General features: G+C 46.2%; 1 protein-coding gene across 3 annotated transcripts in view; it reads left to right on the top strand.

The window, feature by feature from the left end:
* The window catches only part of HSPA12B (heat shock protein family A (Hsp70) member 12B), a 56835-nt gene that overhangs the window by 19407 nt on the left and 17287 nt on the right, over positions 1–20141 (top strand). For all 3 annotated transcript variants that reach the window (XM_061583635.1, XM_061583633.1, XM_061583634.1), the window contains 6 exons: positions 2112–2236; positions 3651–3837; positions 7751–7855; positions 8610–8726; positions 16697–16868; positions 19794–19880. In XM_061583635.1, coding sequence (XP_061439619.1) covers positions 2229–2236; positions 3651–3837; positions 7751–7855; positions 8610–8726; positions 16697–16868; positions 19794–19880 — 676 coding nt within the window. In that variant the 5' untranslated portion in view covers positions 2112–2228. The remainder of the gene's footprint in view (positions 1–2111; positions 2237–3650; positions 3838–7750; positions 7856–8609; positions 8727–16696; positions 16869–19793; positions 19881–20141) is intronic.

Raw genomic sequence — 20141 nt, 5'->3', positions numbered from 1 at the left:
ATGGGAATTAATGTTAGATTTTGCCTGGGCTTAGCTTGATACTGACCACCCAGTTAGGCTAACTTGGCCCTCCACTGAAATTCTGCTACTCATAACTGGGTCTCGTTACAGAGTAAAACTAGTGTAAGACATGTTCAGATCCTCACCGATGATATAGAGCAGGAGTAGACAAAATGCCCCCCTCTTTTCATCCCCAAAACTGTACTGAATGGCTCTTAGTATCATATTGATAGGATTTGGAGACTCCCAACTTTCCTTGCCTGTAAATGTGAATTTCTAGTCCTCATTGTTATAGAGAGAGGCTTATCAGTAGCGATACATGAAAAGATTCATAAAATCCTAAAACTGTAGAATTGGAAGGGGTCTATAAGGCCATCAGACCAGCAAGAGAATTTCAGGCAACCACCAAACTCATTTTGTTTGACACATTCCACAAGTTCAGTCCCCTTTCATTATTTCTGAAAGGTTATTTGATATTTGAATGAAGCAATTAAACAAAATGCAAAGATCAGCCCAACATGCTCCAAAATGAGCTGTGTCCTTCCGTCCACTGCTCTCCCACGTATGATATGTTTTGTCTTGGCTGTGAGTCCTGTTTGCTGATTTTCAAAAGCAAAAACTGAGTCTGTGTCCTTGGCCTGGTCTCTGAGACACTCATTTTACAGAGGTATCATTCAGGTCTCTGACATCATATATACAGAACCGCTGCATCCCAGGCTTGCAAATGAGGGGGCGGAGTCAGGGTTCCCAACTCACATCTCCATCCTAGTGCTAGTGCTTGGAGAGCGTTTGCAGGGAGGCCAGCCGGCAGGAGTAGGGATGGAAAGATCTGTCAGTTTTGCGTCTGTTCCTTTCTCATTTATCTTAAATTCAGTCCTCCACATGTCTGCAGAAATGTATGATTTGTTTCAAAAATCCTCATGAAAATTCTTCAGCATTTTAGTGCAGATTTCTCCTAGTAGACACTTTTTTGCAAGCAGTTTCTATGATATATCCAGTTTCATGCACATTTCCCTCTAATACATGCATTATTGTAAATATTGTTTGGCAGGAGAACTGTATTGCAAAATTCAGATAAGTGTGACTTTTGAAGGCTGGCTGTTTCAGCTCTCATATTGTTTTGGAAAGTGCAAATTTGACAGATTTGGCTTTAAATGTGAACTGATTGATTTTATCCCCCATTCCTAGGTGGGACAGGGTCTTTAACCCTCTCTCTCAGTACAAATTGTCCTTTCAAATGCCCCAAAGCTTTCCCCTCTGCTGTTCTTCCAACCAGGCATGGGAAAACCAACTGGGAAAGATGGACAGGGAAGAACCTTTGCAGGGAAGTAGCAATGGGTCTGCACAGACACAGGCATGTGCCCACCATCTCCTGCAAATGGCCTGCCATCTGGTGGGAGTCTGGGGAGGTGTTTGTTGAGATGCTCTGCAGCCCTGTCTTGAAGGAGAAGAGTTTTTCATACATATTCTCTGTCTTGTAAACATCCTCTGGATCCTGCAACTTGTTGTTTCGCAGACAAGAGATGGGGCTGGAGGGACCCCCCCTGAAATTCCTCTTTTACAGAGCTTACATTTTATTGTATGTTTTTCTGTTGCGAACCGCTGCAGGATTTTCTTAATAGCAAGTGGTATAAAAATATCTTCAATAAAATAATAAAATAACTGTCTAGGAGAGCAACATCGATTTTAAAATCATAAAAGAAGAAAAGCAAAATGTACTTAAATTAACTTTGATTTCTTGTTACTTGTCTTTGTAACACGAGTTTTCAAAATGGTCTCTGCAGCAATGAGGGCTAGAGCCTCGTGGCTGCTAAATACACAGAGAGAGCAGAGATTTTTAAACAAATAAATAGCATACTAGAGGGCCCATGCTGAAATGCGTCGGAGATGATGTACACTAGATAGCAGCCCAAAACGGTTCCCTTATGAGTACCCAATACTCAAAAGTGGGCTACAGCATGAGGAGTGCTGGCTGGGACTGATGGAAACTAATCCAAAACATCTGGAGGGCACCACGTTGGCACAGGCTGGGCTAAGCCCAGAGATTCTGCCTTAGTTGGGAACAGTGGGATTCCCAGTCAGAATCTAAACCCTCTGCCTTGTCTTTCCAGAGGAATGAAATCCGGACACGTCAATCCACTCCCTTCTCTGTGGTGGTAGCCATTGACTTTGGCACAACCTCCAGCGGCTATGCCTTCAGTTTTGTCAGCGACCCAGAAGCCATTCACATGATGAGGTACGTTGCTGAGCTGGAAGAAATAAAGGAGGGCTAAAACAAATTCCCATCCCAGCCCCATCAAAAACACACTTTCTCAAAATCCTCTCTGGATGGGTGAATATTCCCTGAACCTGTTAACAGTTGATGGATATTTGACATTCAGGGAACACAAGTGAATAGAAAGGTTTCCTGTACAAGTTCCAGTGAAATGCACCAAAGGTGTACAGGTCTCATTCGTTTCAGTAGTGCATCCTGGTAGATTTCTTTCTTTCTTTCTAATCTAGGAATAGATTATTTTCCTAGACACCCTTCTTCCAAAAGGATCCCCGAGAAGTGCACAGGAAATATACCATGGAACTACATATAACTACGGTTGCTTCCAGTCAACTTGTTTATTGAGCAGTCATCCTGATTTGTTTGTGGACGGTGCGGTGGGGGCGATATATAAGATCATTTTAATAGATTCTTATCCCACACTTTCCAATGCATTTTCCTTTCACTTCCCTCATCGCAAAAAGCTGGGGGTGTGTGTGCAAAACCAAATCCACTAATTGTGCATTTGGAATTTGCTGGCACATGAATCCTACCTAAAAATTGTGGTTATGTCCACGCCATATATTTAAAGCACATTCAAAGCACATGGCTTCCCCCATGTGTTGCTGGATAATATATCACTACACAAAGTGCTTACGTGAATTCTGCTTCCAGATTATTGTAGAAAATCATCCCTCTTCCACGCGAAAAGATTCTAGTGTGGAAGATGCCTCACCAAATTGCCAGATTTTCAATTTGCGCGGAATTTTGTTTTATCTCTTATTCTAATTCACTTAGAAAAAGTCCACTTCTGTTGACTTTTAAGGTCGTGGGATTCACGCTTGTGAATACATTTACTGATCTTGCAACACCTCTGTTTCTCTGAATGCCAGCCATCAGTGGTGGGTGGATCCCATGGCACAAGTGGGCAGGGCAAGAGGGCAGGCAAGAGACCCTATCACAGTTCGAAGACCATGTTCAGTAGTGGACATGGACATCTGCAGGACTTTTTATGGAGTGTGGGGGATAAAGCAGTGAAAGTGGGGAGCAAGCTAGTTTCTCACAAAAAATGAGACAAATGATGCCTATACATTCAGTCTCATATTTCAGGTTCTACAAATGCTAGAAACTTAACCTTTTCCCCCCTTTTCAAATGACAGATGGGAATCTGAGGGCTACAGTTCATCCGGGGGGAAGGACAATTGTCCCCCTTGCATCTCCCACCTTCAGTGGATGCCCACAGTTTTGGAACATGGCCAACGAGAGGAATGGACTGGAGAAATGGGGCATAACCTAGAGAGAGGTCCTGGGGCTGGACAGAGAGGCCTGGTGGCATTTGGCCCCCACACTTGCTTTAAGACATGGAGAATTAAACCCACGTTCTGATTCCTCGTTGCAGGAAATGGGAAGGTGGCGATCCTGGAGTAGCCCATCAGAAGACCCCCACTAGCCTCCTCCTGACCCCAGAAGGCAATTTCCACAGCTTTGGGTATACCGCCAGGGATTATTACCATGACCTTGATCCTGATGAGGCTCGTGACTGGCTGTACTTTGAAAAGTTCAAAATGAAAATCCACAGCACCAGTGTGAGTTAATCTGCTTGAAGCCTGATTTGCTGGGAAGGGGAGGTTGGGAGGACTAGACAGAGCACATTATTCCAAACTGATAGGACGGGGAATCAGTTTCAGGGCAACCAGTTAATTTCTCTCATTAAATTTGAGCCTGAGCTCACTAGGAATGAGTCTAAAGCCCTGTTTTCAAGAAAGAAGAGTGCCCCTGAGCATGGGCAGACTGCCTTTCTTTGCAGTTTCCTGCATCTTGGGGTTAGTGGTAAACAGATTATCAGCAGAGGGAGGACACACCTTTCCTTGCAGGCTTGAGTCCTCAGGCTTCCCATTTTTGAGTGTTTTGTTTCTTAGGTGAGGCTTCCATTTATTTTATTACATTTCTTTTGCAAGTTTTAGCATGTGTTTTTAAATTGCTTTTTTAAAAAATGTGTTTTTAAATTTGTATATTTGTTTTTAATGTTTTTGATTGTTGTAACCCGCCCACAGAGCTTTGGCTATGGAGCAGTATACAAATACAATAAATAAATAAATAAATAAGTTTGTTGCAATTGCTGGGAACAGCAAACCCAAAGCGACCTTAAATTTTCAATCACCCATGAGCCTCTTCTGGACGCTTGGGTGGGTACTGTCTCCCAAAGCCAGGGATGAATGTGAGAAGTTGTTCTTTCAGAGAGAGAGATGGTTGGTGCTGATATCTCCAAATCTAAGCTTTTGGAGAGACAACCATGAACAAGTTAGGCAAGTTTGGATAACCTGTAGGCAAAGTTGTGTCGGTTGGTGGTTTGGACTTGTTTCTGCACATCTCACTTTTGTTAAGAATTCCACGTAACAGTCCGAAGCAACTTACTTGTGAGTAAGTCCCATTGACTTCAGTGGGATTTGGCTGTTCCATCGGAGCTGTGAGAGAGATGACCACCTGGGTCATGCTCAGACCTCTACATGCACGCAAGTCCCACCTGCAACAAACAGCTGAGAGCCAGAGCAGTGAAATGTTTTGGACCCGTCTTCAAGCTAAGCTCCTGCAATGGAGTGCAGATGTGAAAGCTGAGCAGGGGCATTTGTAAAGCAAACAGACATCCTGGCCAGTAGTCCTTGCCGATTTGCATTGTTTCTTGATTTTATTTAGCAACATTTATATACCACTTAATCAAAAAATATCCATAACTGGTTTACATAACAGTATAAAATACTCATTTCTAAAATGCTCCATTAAAAACAGTAGACATAATAATCTCACAACTTTAAGAGGTGTCAAACCTCTACCTGAGGAATGTGATAGGACTGTCAGTCAAGGCCCACCTGGGTCAGACACTCGTTCAAAGATGTGACTGCTGTGGCGCACTCTTTGCCCCTCTTGAACCCTGCAAACGGCACCCAATGCCTGAAGTTGTCAGTGCCATTGAGAGTAAGGTCTGCAATGTTAGTTTGGACAAGATGTAGGATTAGTTAGACCAATATTCAGGTACAGAGCTTCATTTCCATTTTGAGCTGGTTACTTGCTATGCCAACCTGCCTCCTCCTTTTTTAATCTATACCCCTTTTGAATAAACTGCTTACTTGGATTCTTGGCCTGTACCAGCTCCTGAACTCTCAAGGGCTGGTTGTCCTCCCGCGTGACTTAGGCTGCCTGGAGGCGACGCTACTGGCTGTTAAAGTGCCTGGGAGAGCCAAGGGGAGATGGGCTGACGTTGCCAAGCAGGAGACTTGGAGTGCAGCCGGCTGTCCCTCTACTCTCGAGAAGACCACAGAGCAGTGGAAATCCTGCGCCCTTGCTCTAGATGACCCATAAGCAAGTGGTGGCAGCAGAGAGAAAGGACGAGGACAGGCTCCCCAGAGCAACTAACATACCCTACAGGGTTGATGCTGGAGCAGGGGACTGCCCTACCTTTAGAGTCAGCGTGTGTGGGGATGTTTAGGGTGGGGCTAGCATGTGTCCTACACAGGTTGAGTGGCAAGGACACCACCTGTCTGAAGGAAGAACTCAGTGTGGCTGGTGGCTCCATGTCAGTGCGGCAGTGCTGAAGCACCTTGGATAGCTCCTCAAAAGTTTGGACTAAAACCTGGAGAAGATTCCACCGCCCCACTGACATGGAGCCACCAGCCGCCACTGGAAGAACTGTGTAGCAGGAGCTACCCTGTCCTCCTCCTGGCCTGGAAATTGTCACCAGCTCTGCTTTTGGATCTGACTTGTGGGGGGGAGTGTTTCTGGGGAGGGGTCATTCTGTTCCAAGAGCAAGACTGCCAGAACTGCCACCAGCATTGACTGGAACTTGAAGAACTTGTGTTTCAGCTTGCTTGTTCCTCCTCCCTCCCCGTCCTTTTTCCTTGCATGCCATGTCTTTTTAGATTGTGAGCCTCAGGGCAGGGACTGTCTTAGAACGGATTTTTTGTAAGCTGCCCTCAGAGTATTTTTTTGGCTAATGGGAGAAGTATAAATGTTACTAACTAACAGGGCTATTGTTAGGCAGGGATTCCATGTGTGAGCCACTCCTGGACATGTCCAACAGGGGGAGCTGCAGAGAGATTAGCCACATCAGACAGGACAGCCATAGCCCAAGGCTTCCCAGCCAAGAGTGCTCATTGATCTCAGCAACAGAGTTACCTGTTGCTTTGCTCCACCTTTGTCTCGTTGGGTTCTGCTCCCAGCTTGCCTGGAGCCAGGTGTGGCGTTACGTGTCTCATATATCGCATGGCTGCCAGTCCTGACCGTGTTTCTGTTTAGCATGGCGCAAGCACGTTATTCTCAGGAAACCCAGGAGTCTGGCACGGTGGTGGTCAGAGCTTCAGCAAGCAACCTTGAAAAGGGGGACAGTACTAGAGAAAGGAAGGAGAAGGAAAGAGGGTTGGGGGTCTTTTGGAGAGGCTCTGGGGATCCATTACTACATCCCATTTGAGGCCGAGACCCTGCAGGAATCCTAGCAATGTAATAAGGGGGCAGGGTATGTCATTAGGAGGCGGTCAGGACCCCGGTCAATTCCCTGTGGAAAAAGCAGACAAGGCAACAAGCGAGGGACCTGGCACCACTGGTTGTCTGCATGGAGCCAACAGTGGGATTTCATTATCCTGCAGTCAAGGAACATCACCCCCCCCCCAAGGAAAGCTCTTCTGCCCTAATCTTCAGGTGTAGGTTCTGGCAGGGCTGGGGAGCCCCCCCGCCATGGTGGGTTCAAAAGAGGGGAGTGGGGCTACTTCTGGGGGTGGATTATGTTGCGTAAATCTGTATAGATATTAGCAGAGATCGTCAACGGCCTGAGATGCGTGTGTGCCAGTGTGTGCGTTTACCTAAGAAAGCAGGCTTTTACCCTGCCTTGAGATCACTGAGACTTGAGACTTAGTAAAATAAGGAAAGCTACTTTATTTGCAGAAATACATAGTAGACAGGAAAGGCACACCTAGTTCTAACTAAGTTGGAGGCGCAACGCCCAGGCTTGGGTGTCGCCCTCATGGCTCAGGAGGGGAGAGCAGAGACAAAGGTGTCTCCTCTCTGTCGGACAGTCGAAAAAGAGAAGAGCGGAAAGGGCAGAAGGAGGAGGGACAGATAAGCTCCCTAAGAAGTATCAGTCTAGCGACAGAAGGAAGTCAGTCAGAGCATCACAGGTAAAGGTAGGCAATCCTAGTCATCTGGAGGACCCTCACTCTATCCCCCTTCTGGAACATAAACAGAAGAACAAAACAGGAGCTGCTCTTGCCCCACTTCCAACAAATTAGACATGGACAGTGGTGGCTCTGGGCCTCCCCACCTGCAAGAGCCAACAGCAGGGAAGGTGTTTTTCAGGGTGTAAGCCCTGCTCATCAGTCTTTCTTGTCACCTGGGATCTCAGGGTCTGAGTCGGGGGCCAAGACGCTTGAGCCAGAGAAATGCCGTTTGCGTGCTCTGAGGGCAATGTGTCTCTTGTGCTCCTTTTTTTTTTTTTAAATCTCCCTTTGTTAGGACTTGACCATGAAAACTGAACTGGAAGCAGTGAACGGGAAAAAGGTGCAGGCGCTGGAGGTCTTTGCCCACGCCCTCCACTTCTTCAAGCGACAAGCTGTGCAGGTGAGGAAAAGGTGTGGAGGGAACATCCAGAGGGGCCTGTCCATTGCACAGAGCAGGCGCTGTAGGCAAAATCTGGCTGAGCAGGACATTTATTTTACTTGATTTAACACAACGTATATACCCCTTGATGGTGAAAGTCTAAGCTGGTGGTTTAAGCAGTTTGCAGTTTTATCATTAAAACGATCACTCAATAGAAATAGCTTCCTACTCTTGTCAGAAGAAGGCGGTTTTACCAGCTGGTGCTTCTACTCCACCCTAATCATTTGCTAAATCTTCTTTCTAGCCCCTCCCACAGTTTTTTCCCCTCTCAAAACCCCTCCCTCCCATTCCTAACATTTCTTCTCAGACTGGGGACCCTTTCAGACCAGTGATTCTTTGCAGGTGTATTCTACAACATGTCAGTGGTGTGAGTAATGCATTAGTGGTGGATTTACACTGGACCGTCCACTTTATTAGTTGCTTCCCCCAGTGTTACTGCATTATTGCTGTCTGGAGGGGCACTCATGTACTATAGCACAACAGACGTGGGCTAAAGAATCCAACAACCCAGAACATTTGTAGTATAAGACGGTATAGGATTTCAGGAGGAAGTTACAGGACATGCACTGAGCGGAAACAGAGCAGTATGTCCACCCCAAAACCTTTGCAGGTGCAAATTGTATTGAAAGCAGGGTCATATATAACTGCCTTGATACAGTTGGGAGGATGGAAGTGGTTGAGCGACAGCCACACCTTTTCTCCATGTTTCTTCTAGGAACTCAAGGACCAGTGCCCAGCGTTGCCAGATAAAGATGCCATCCGGTGGGTGATCACCGTGCCGGCCATCTGGAAACAGCCCGCCAAGCAGTTCATGAGAGAGGCTGCCTACTTGGTGAGTGTCCGGGAGTGAATAAACTGAGTAGTTCCGAGAGTGTGGGGTGCATCACACCGGCAGGGAGATCTGAGCAACCTGCAAAAGTTATGAGGAATGAGCACAGACCGCAGTGCAACCTGGAATCTATCCCTGGGCTAGGGATGAGGTAGAATTTCATTTGGTTTGCATTTTTAATGCGGACCTACCAAATGTGCAATTCCTGGATCAATATGCAAACTGAAACGCAGCACTCTTCCAAAATGCACGCTGCCCTGAATTTTGCAATGCTGGCTCGAGCTGATGGGAGTTGTCGTTCAAAACAGCGGCAGGGCACCAGGTTGGGGAAGGCTGTATTAGGAGACACCCACTGTCATAAGCTGCTAGGCTCCACCCTCAGTTTCAAAGTTCCCCCCCGAATGTTATGGGGCTTCAGCTCCAGTAGATGTGGCAAGTTGTTTATGGGAGAATTAACTTCGTTCCTTCTTCCATCCCTCCTGCAGCCCACTCTGCTCCCACTCTCAGTCACACCTAAAGAAGGTCAGCTGACTGGCTCATGTGATCATATGATCTGCAGAGAAGGTCCACTGCCCAAGATTCAGGGCCTGTAACTGATACGTTTTGGGGAAGGAGGACAAGGAATTTTCTTCTTTGCACGGGTTGCGCTTGTGCATATGTAGTTGGGCTGGTCCCACTTGCTTCTGACCATGTGCAAAGCGCCATCAATGCACTTTTCCCCATCAGTGAGTCACTGCAGCCTCCCCTTCATGTGCCCAGCATGAGAGAGATAAGCTCCCAGGTCAGGAGTGGCGGCTCCCAAATTACCCTGAGCCCCAGCACCTCTTTGGCTGGAATGGATTTGGTAAGCTGCCTGCATTTGGGGTTACTTGAAAACAGCTGAGAGCACAGAGGGCAGCTAAGGCAGAGTAAGCAGCTTTCTCCTTTCCTTCGAATGCCTTCCTGCAACTGTCTGGTGGGACGGAGGCAGGGAAGGCAGCAGAGCAAGGAAGCCGAAGCCATTCCCCACACAAACATGCTAGGCTGACACCAACCACGTACATGCCCAGCGGCATGCTTCCCTCTGGGTTATTAGCTGTTTGTGGTGCCCTGTAATTTACAGCGACGAAGCCCAGAGTCTTCCCAGCCAGGAGGCTGGCTTTCACACTATAAATCCAGGATGCCAGACGCCTGCAAGGCGCGGCCTCCGCTCTGTGGTTTTGGCTGCTCTCGAGCTGCAGTTTCTGGCTGGCTTCTGGCTTCCTCCCATTGGGCTTCAGCAGGGAGTCAGGCGCAGACTGACCCAGACTAGAGCTGTTGACATCAAACATGACTGAGGCCCTGTTGGCCTCCAGAGCTGAGGAGCCTTGATTTTTGCAGCTTAACCAAAAGCGGGTGTCGTGTAGCGGCTGAGCCCAGCTGGGCTGAGTTTATGTGCCGTTTGCTTCAGGAAATCGAAACCCTCTTTCGAAGGGGATGGCTTTTTCTGCGGATATCCAGTGTGCCCTTCCGAAAAATCTGTTTTCATGTTGAAGGAGATTTTGCTTGTTTTAAATGGCTGGTATCCCTTTCCCCATCCTTTTATGCCAGTCTTCGCCAACCTGATGCCCTCCAGACATTTTGGACTACAACTCCCATCAGCACCAGCCAGCCAGTATGATGCTGGGATTGGCAGAAGCATGGCTGTGCTGGCTGGAACCGATAGGAGTTGTAGTCCAAAACATCTAGAGGGCACTAGGTTGGCAAAGGCTGCTTTACACTATTGCTCATTGGCGAAGACCACAGGTATCCATCTAGAGCACTGTTCTTCAACCGTGGGTCCCCAGATGTTGTCAGACCGCAATTCCCATCAACCCCAACCAGTTCAGTCAATGGCCAAGGATGATGGGGTTTGCAGTCCAGCAACATCTGGGGACCCAAGGTTGAAGAACAGTGCCCTAGGCCACTCATTTGTGATATCTCAAGGAACCATTTGAAAACAAACCCCTGTCTGGAAGCACCCTGAATTTCAGACCTGTTGAATGTCAGGCATGAACTCTGTGGTCCTCCAGATTTTGCTGAAAGAAACAGATCTAGGGAGACAATTGGACCCTTGGATGATAAGGGAGTCAAAGGTGTAGTCAAAGGAGATTGCAGAGAAGCTAAATGAATTCTTTGCATCTGTCTTCACAGTGGAAGATATAGGGCAGATCCCTGAACCTGAACTAACATTTGCAGGAAGGGATTCTGAGGAACTGAGACAAATAGTGGTAATAAGAGAGGAAGTTCTAGGCTTAATGGACAATATAAAAACTGACAAATCACTGGGCCCGGATGGCATCCACCCGAGAGTTCTCAAAGAACTCAAAGGTGAAATTGCTGATCTGCTAACTAAAATATGTAACTTGTCCCTTGGGTCCTCCTCCGTGCCTGAGGACTGGAAAGTGGCAAATGTAACGCCAATCTTCAAAAAGGGATCCAGAGGGGATCCCGGAAATTACAGGCCAGTTAGCTTAACTTCTGTCCCTGGAAAACTGGTAGAAAGTATTATTAAAGCTAGATTAACTAAGCACATAGAAGAACAAGCCTTGCTGAAGCAGAGCCAGCATGGCTTCTGCAAGGGAAAGTCCTGTCTCAGTAACCTATTAGAATTCTTTGAGAGTGTCAACAAGCATATAGATAGAGGTGATCCAGTGGACATAGTGTACTTAGACTTTCAAAAAGCATTTGACAAGATACCTCACCAAAGACTTCTGAGGAAGCTTAGCAGTCATGGAATAAGAGGAGAGGTCCTCTTGTGGATAAGGAATTGGTTAAGAAGCAGAAAGCAGAGAGTAGGAATCAACGGACAGTTCTCCCAATGGAGGGCTGTAGAAAGTGGAGTCCCTCAAGGATCGGTATTGGGACCTGTACTTTTCAACTTGTTCATTAATGACCTAGAATTAGGAGTGAGCAGTGAAGTGGCCAAGTTTGCTGATGACACTAAATTGTTCAGGGTTGTTAAAACAAAAAGGGATTGCGAAGAGCTCCAAAAAGACCTCTCCAAACTGAGTGAATGGGCAGAAAAATGGCAAATGCAATTCAATATAAACAAGTGTAAAATTATGCATATTGGAGCAAAAAATCTTAATTTCACATATACGCTCATGGGGTCTGAACTGGGGGTGACCGACCAGGAGAGAGACCTCGGGGTTGTAGTGGACAGCACGATGAAAATGTCGACCCAGTGTGCGGCAGCTGTGAAAAAGGCAAATTCCATGCTAGCGATAATTAGGAAAGGTATTGAAAATAAAACAGCCGATATCATAATGCCGTTGTATAAATCTATGGTGCGGCCGCATTTGGAATACTGTGTACAGTTCTGGTCGCCTCATCTCAGAAAGGATATTATAGAGTTGGAAAAGGTTCAGAAGAGGGCAACCAGAATGATCAAGGGGATGGAGCGACTCCCTTACGAGGAAAGGTTGCAGCATTTGGGGCTTTTTAGTTTAGAGAAAAGGCGGGTCAGAGGAGACATGATAGAAGTGTATAAAATTATGCATGGCATTGAGAAAGTGGATAGAGAAAAGTTCTTCTCCCTCTCTCATAATACTAGAACTCGTGGACATTCAAAGAAGCTGAATGTTGGAAGATTCAGGACAGACAAAAGGAAGTACTTCTTTACTCAGCGCATAGTTAAACTATGGAATTTGCTCCCACAAGATGCAGTAATGGCCACCAGCTTGGACGGCTTTAAAAGAAGATTAGACAAATTCATGGAGGACAGGGCTATCAATGGCTACTAGCCATGATGGCTGTGCTCTGCCACCCTAGTCAGAGGCAGCATGCTTCTGAAAACCAGTTGCCGGAAGCCTCAGGAGGGGAGAGTGTTCTTGCACTCGGGTCTTGCTTGCGGGCTTCCCCCAGGCACCTGGTTGGCCACTGTGAGAACAGGATGCTGGACTAGATGGGCCACTGGCCTGATCCAGCAGGCTCTTCTTATGTTCTTATGTTCTTAAATAAATAAATTTGAATTTATTGTTAGAACTTGGACCTATTACTTTAAGAAGATATTCTATCCCCTGCCTCCCTGATATAATTTTGTGGAAACTAAGGGAAGGAGAGCCTGGCTAGGAGTCCAGAGTCTGTGAGTTCAAATCCCCACTCGTGTCTCCTGGGCATCAAGAGCCAGCTAAAGATCACCCCCACAGGGAGTGGCTCAGGGGTTATGTGCCCTGCCACCTGTGCAGCCCTGGGCAAGCTGCAGAGTCCCAGGGAGCTCAGTTGCCCCCCGGCTGGCAGTTGCAGACAAGGAAGGGGCTGGCTTGTGCAGCTGTGGCAAGCTGAGCAGGCCCTCACCATCTGGGGAGGACTAGCCTCAGAGGGAGGCAATGGGAAACCCCCTCTGAATGCCACTTACCATGAAAACCCTATTCGTAGGGTCACCATAAGTCGGGATCGACTTGAAGGCAGGCCATTTCCATTTTTCCATACTTAACTGGAGGGAATCCTTTTTTAAAAAAGAAGCATGACCCATTATTTATTTGATTTATTTATTATTTGATTTATATCCTGCCCTTCCTCCCAGCAGGAGCCCAGAGTGGCAAACAAAAGCACTAAAAACAATTTAAAACACCATAAAAGCAGACTTGAAGATACATTAAAACAAAAGGCATTCAAGAGGCAGCTGGACAGCCATCTGTCAGGAATGCTGTGATTTGGATTCCTACATTGAGCAGCGGGTTGGACTCGATGGCCTTATAGGCCCCTTCCAACTCTGCTATTCTATGATTCTGTGGTTCTTAAACAATTTGAAAAACATTTTTTTAAAAAGCTTTGAGGACATCTTTTTTAAAAAGGGTTAAAAAACAGTTTAAAAAAAACGGTTTAAAAACATATTAAAAAGCAATTCCAACACAGAAGCAGACTGGGATAAGGTCTCTACTTAAAAGGCTTGTTGGAAGAGGAAGGTCTTCAGTGGGTGCCAAAAAGACAACAGAGATGGCATCTGTCTAATATTTGATGGGAGGGAGTTCCACAGGGTAGGTGCCACAACACTAAAGGTCTGCTTCCTATGTTGTGCAGAATGGACCTCCTGATAAGATGGTATCTGCAGGAGGCCCTCACCTGCACAGCGCAGTGATTGGCTGGGTATATAAGGAGTAAGACGGTCTTTCAGGTATCCTGGTCCCAAACTGTATAGGGCTTTGTACACCAAAACTAGAACCTTGAACGTGAACTATGCCACCTTTCTACTTGGCAAAGGGCACAGAAAGGGATTTTCTGAATCAACCTTTTAAAGTGCCTTTGTGGAAGTAAATCTCCATAGCTAGCAACGATGTCCAGAAATAATGTCAATTGAGATTCTGCTCTGGAAGTGTCATAGTGTACTGCACAGAAGCACTTAAGAACATAGGAAACCGCCATATTCAGACCATTGGCGCATCTAGCTCAGTATTGTCTACACTGACTGGCAGCTGCTTTTCAGGGTTTCAGGCAGAGGGCATTTCCAGCAGTACCTGGGGATGCTGCTGGGGATTGAACTAGGGATCTTCTACATGGAAGGCAGATGCTCTGCCACTGAGCTTTCATTGAACAAAAGTCACATGGATCAAAACAGGGGATCGGGCACCATGGAGTCACCATCATGTGATCACACAACTATGATCTGATGTCACATGATTTCACTGCAGAGTAGGGATGGGTGAGAATTTCGATTCAGTTCGCATTTCAAGCAGAATTTATCAAATTCACAATTTCCGAAATAATATGAGAACCAAAACACAGCCATCCTTTGAAATTTGCATTTATTAGAATTTTGTGGTGCAATTCATCAACTAAACAACATTGATAAAAGTGCATATATTAGGGGAAAGTGTGCATAAAAGCGAATACGTGAGTGAAAATAACACACACAAAGGCATGAAATTGTGAGAAATGGCTTGCAAAAATGTGTACCTTTGTCAAAACTGCCTACGGAAATGTGTTTATTTGGAGAAATTTGCACTAAAATGGTGGAGAGTTTTCATGATTAAAAAATCCGCAGATCTCTGTAGAAATGTAGAGAACTGAATTTAACATTGGAAAAATGAGAAACGGAGAGAATCAGAACAGACAGATCTTTCCATCCCTGCTGCGGAGTCACTTGTGCCAATTTCAAACTAACACGGGTAAATTTTATAGGACGTGCAGGAAAAAAATATAAAAATCGGTCTATGATTTGGCAGAAAGAAACACAAAAATAGGCGAATTGTTCCAGCTCAAACCTGGCTTTCCTAGAGAACCCTAAGAAAATCATTTGATCCGCTTTTGTTAGTGTGTGTGTGTGTGTGTGTGTGTGTGTGTGTGTGTGTGTGTGTGCGTGCGTGCGTGTGTGTGTGTGTACTGTTAATGTGGAAGAGATGTCAATAAAATATGGACTTCAATTCATATCATCCAATTAAAAATAAGGCTGATTTAAGCCTCTCCAGTGAAAATGATCCCAAAGTGTAAGCTATAATTCTGGTTCAAGCCTTGAACTCTGTCAGTGGACTTAGTGAGCAATGGAGGGGTAAACTTTGAAATATGGCTTTGTTTTGGTTCCCATACTGTTTCAGAAAGTGCAAATTTGATAGATTTGGCTTGAAATGCCAAACTGAATCAGATCCCCCCCCCTGCATCCCTAAGGCAAGCACCTGTCTCTTAGCCTCAGCCCTCCCATCTGCAGAATGGGGGTAATAATGCTAACCTACTTCACAGGGACACTTGCCAAGAAAATTCATGAGAAAGTGCTTTGAGCTTTCAAGTAACACTGAATATTGTTTTCAACCACCACACCTCTCAGACATCCTTAGTTGCCAGACAAGGCCTTGATCACAACTTTTTAACCTTTGCAAAATCAGCGTCAGAAAAATATTGTCAGTTGACAGGTTCCAGCATGCAAATATGTTGGTGCTAAATATCACCCATTTTGTGCCATAAACAGCCCTACTAAGGAAGGATGGAAAGATCTGCCCATTTCTGTTCTTTCCAGTCTTAATTTCAGTTCTCCACGTCTGTGCAGCAATTTGCATTTTTTAAAAAGAAAATCCTCATGAAAATTCTTCTGCATTGTAGTGCAGATTTCTTCTAATAAACACATTTTTGTAGGCAGTCTTGATTAATGTACACAGTTTTGCAAGCAATTTCTTGACATATAGTGCATTTTTATATATTTTCATGCATATATTAATTTTGTTATGCACACTTTCCCCTAACATATGCATTTTTGTAAGCATTGGTTGGTGAACTGCATTGCAAAATTCGAATGTATGAATTTCGAAGGCTGGCTGTGTTTCGGTTCTCATGTTTCAGAAAATGTGGATTTGATTGATTTGGCTTGAAAAATGAACTGAACTGAATTTCTCGACCATCCCTACTACCAAATAATCCTGAGGGGTCTGTGCCATGAGGGTAGACCACATATGGAGCCCCTGTCATGAACAAATCCACACAAGCAGACTGGGCTTGCCTCAAGCCATTTAGATGAACATCTTCCCTTAAAAACATACCAAAGTGTCCATGTTGAGCATCCTTTTACATTATCTGTAATCACAGCCTGTAATCGTGGCAAAATTGGCAGATCTTCTACAGAAAGCTCATCTCACACAATTCAGTGTCCAAAGGGTCCGTCTCCTTCGTGGATTTGTTAGGCACTGGGGAACATTTTGGGACAAGCCGGACCTGTACAAAAGGGACGGGCTCCACTTGAACCAGAATGGAACCAGACTGCTGGCACTTAAAATTAAAAAGGTGGCAGAGCAGCTTTTAAACTGACTGAGGGGGGAAACCCGACAGGAGCTGAGGAAGGTTTGGAATAAGAGCCTGCTGGATCAGGCCAGTGGCCCATCTGTTCCGACATCCTCTTCTCACAGTGGCCAACCAGATGCCCCAATGGAAAGAAGCCCACAAGCAGGACCTGAGTGCAAGAGCCCTCTCCCCTCCTGTGGTTTCCAGCAAGTGGTCTTCAGAAGCATATTCCTCCCACCCAGTGATCTTCTTTTGTTTCCTTTCTTCAGGCTGGGCTAGTTCCTCCGGAGAACCCCGAGCAACTGTTGATTGCCCTGGAGCCAGAAGCGGCCTCCATCTACTGCCGGAAGCTTCGCCTCAACCAGCTGATAGACCTAAGCTATAAACCCCAGGCCAACGGCCTCACCTCGGACCTGCCAATTGACTCCAGCTTCAGGCAGGGTGAGTGGAGGATTCTGCATTCTGTGGTCTTCTTGAGCGAGCAGAATTGCAAAATGTCCAAGCTGGTACAGCTGCCCAGCTTATGAGCCATGAAAGCTAGATAGTACCCCTTCTACTGGGGGAAAGGGGCAGCTACCCACAATGTAGATCAGCTAGGAGCAAGGAGGGAGAAGTGGATGGAGGGATATACCACCCCACCCAGCACATTGTGATGAAAATACCACACACACACATTCCTAGAGAGGTAGTGGGCTCTCCAACACTGGAGGCCTTCAAGAGGCAGCTGGACAGCCACCTGTCAGGAATGCTTTGATTTGGATTCCTGCATTGAGCAGGGGGGTGGACTTGATGGCCTTATAGGCCCCTTCCAACTCTACTGTTCTGTGATTCTATGATTCCTCAGCTGATCTGCACAGATCAACAGAGGAGGGGGGCACAACAGATGGGAGGAGGGGGCAGTGTGTTAAGGGTGTGTCTGTATCTTAATTGTGGATGTGTCTAGACTGTCACTATTTTGTAGTAGGGGTTCAAACACATACCAGAAATTTAGGTTTGTGCAATTAAAGCGGATTAAAGTTCTCTCTCGCCCTAATGTCACAAACCCACTTTAAAAAAGAAGACTTTTTGCAGATAGGAAAATGGACTGAAAAATGTGGGATGAACAAATGATTAATGAGAAGACGTATAAATACTCCATAAACAAATCAGGATGAACGCTCAATAAAGACCGACCATCGTTTAACCTCCACATAAATTCTGTGCAAGCAAATCAGGATGAATGCTCAAGAAACAGGTGGTCTGGAGGAACCATGTGCATGTGTGTTAACAACTTGTCTGTGCGCTTTGGCCCCAGCAACTTGGGCTTTTTTGACTCTCCAATGCTGGAGGCATCCAAGAGGCAGCTGGACAGCCACCTATCGGGGATGCTTTAAGTTGGATTTCTGCATTGAGCAGGGGGTTGGCCTTGATAGCCTTATAGGCAACTTCCAACTCTACAATTCTATCATGCTATGACTCCTGGCCTCTTTCCGCAGAGGAAATGTGGCCCATCCCCTGATCTACATCATGCCCTTCTTATGAGTTTTCCAGAGGCTTTTAGCTGGCCACAGCCTTGCAGCGCATAGCAGCGCGCATGCATTCTATGCAGAGGGTCCCAGGCAGAGGGTCCTTCCCCAGCAACCTTTCCAGTTAAAAGTCTCAGATTGCCCCAGGAAGACTGGAAAATGCCTCTCCCTGCTTGCTGTCAGTTGCAGTCACCTGACTCAGGACAAGGCAGCAGTTTCCTATGTTCATTAGGTATTTGGCTGAGATGTGCTGGGCCCATTTGGTCAGTTGCCATCGCTGCATGCTGTGGCAATGGGTTCCACAGGTCGATAATGCCTCTTGTGGGACAAAGTCCTTCTACCCGTCTTGGGTTACCTATTCTCTGAAGGGGGAAAAAAGGCAGCAGAAAGCAATGGTTTAAATTAAGATTTCCACACATCTGTCTTCCCTTTGATTTTATTAGCAGAACAAACCATAGCTAATAAAAAGTCCTGCTCATTGCAAACAGCTTTGTGGAGGCTGTTGCACCTCTGCCAGTAGAAAGGAGAAGAGCAGGGGGGACCTTTCTTGAATTGTCTGTGGTGGGGGTGGAGGACTTAAACCCTGGTCTCCCAGGTCCTCATCTGATACTCTAACCACTACGCCACACTTTATGTATGCTCAGAGACACATGGCCCAAAGCGCCAGAACAGCTGAAAACTGAAGCTGGTCACCCCAGGTGTGAACTGATGCAAAGTTTTTCTTTGTGATTCAAGTGGGGCCTTCACATTCAGGGAAGTGTTGGGTCTTGAGCGCTGCCTTCTCAGAAAGTGGCTCCAAGGTGCTCATCGTAAGACACTCTGCTGGCGTTATTAAATCTGTGCATGTTTACGCAGGATGCAACAGCCTGTAATTCCAGACAAAGGCTTCGCTCTTAAAGCCAGCTGAGGGAAGCCTGGAGGGATATTATGGAGGAAACCGTCGGTTTCCAAAGCAGGATGGAATCTTAGCCAGGTCAGGGTGTTCACTGCATCCTTTCCAGCCTTAGAGGAAAAGGACAAACTCTCCTCAGCCCCTCAGCCCTGTATTGCAACATTGCTTGTACACAGATCACCTGAATCCTCCTTGTGGGAACTCCAGAGCCAATCTAGACAGCTTTCCTCTATTCCTGGACTTCAGCAGAACACAAGCCTGACAGGTTTCTGGCAGCAACACCCCATGGCTTCCTCTCGCCTGCTGCTGGACTTTATTTTGGCTAAGTCCTCCATTCTGTGTACTTGCTAGGGAAATAATGCTCGCTTCTGGCACATTCCACAGCAGAGTCTGAGTTCTGTTCCTCCTAGGAGTACTGGGGCCAGAAGAACCACAATGGATGGCATGAAATCAGATCCCAGTTGGGCGGTTAAGCTGGAAACACTGGTTTTTCTTTCAGATTTTTTTAAAAATCTTGAACATATAAGGTGTTGGATTACGATCTGGGAGACCAGGGTTCGAATCCCCACATAGCCATGAAGCTCACTGGGTGACCTTGGGCCAGTCACTGCCTCTCAGCCTCATGAAAACCCTATTCATAGGGTCGCCATAAGTCGGAATCGACTTGAAGGCAGTACAATTGCATTTTGCATTCAAGAGGCAGCTAGACAGCCACCTGTCGGGGATGCTTTGATTTGGATTCCTGCATTGAGCAGGGGGTTGGACTGGATGGCCTTAGAGGCCCCTTCCAACTCTACTATTCTAGGATTCTATGATTCCTCCCCCTCCCCCCAGAAGAGTTCAGTGTAATCTGAAAGCTTGTGTCTTGCATTTTAAGCTACAAGTAGTCCAAACGAAAGTATCATGTTAATTCCTGTGGAGTTTTTTTTTTCACCTTGCTCTCTTGCTTTCCGATGTGTTTTCCTGCAGCCCGAGAACAGCTTCGCCGTTCCAGACACAGTAGAACTTTCCTGGTGGAGTCTGGGGTGGGAGAGCTTTGGTCTGAAATGCAGACAGGTAGGAGCCAATGAGGGAACTCCAAGTAGGGGGGGGGGATTTAACTGATTTTTCAAGCAAAAATTAAAGGTAACTCTGTGTGATCCATAGTTTGGCCTAGGGTCGGTTCAAGACATTTTGCAGCCTGAGGTGAAGGAGAAGTTACATATATCTATATTTGGATTCCTGCATTGAGCAGGGGGTGGACTTGATGGCCTTATAGGCCCTTCCAACTCAACTATTCTATTATTCTAAGATGACTGGTCTAGCGATGAATCATAC

Source organism: Rhineura floridana, chromosome 9 (assembly GCF_030035675.1).
Source record: "Rhineura floridana isolate rRhiFlo1 chromosome 9, rRhiFlo1.hap2, whole genome shotgun sequence".
Lineage (NCBI taxonomy): Eukaryota > Metazoa > Chordata > Lepidosauria > Squamata > Rhineuridae > Rhineura > Rhineura floridana.
The sequence above is the reverse complement of the archived record's forward strand: the minus strand, read 5'-3'. Positions and strand labels throughout refer to the sequence as shown.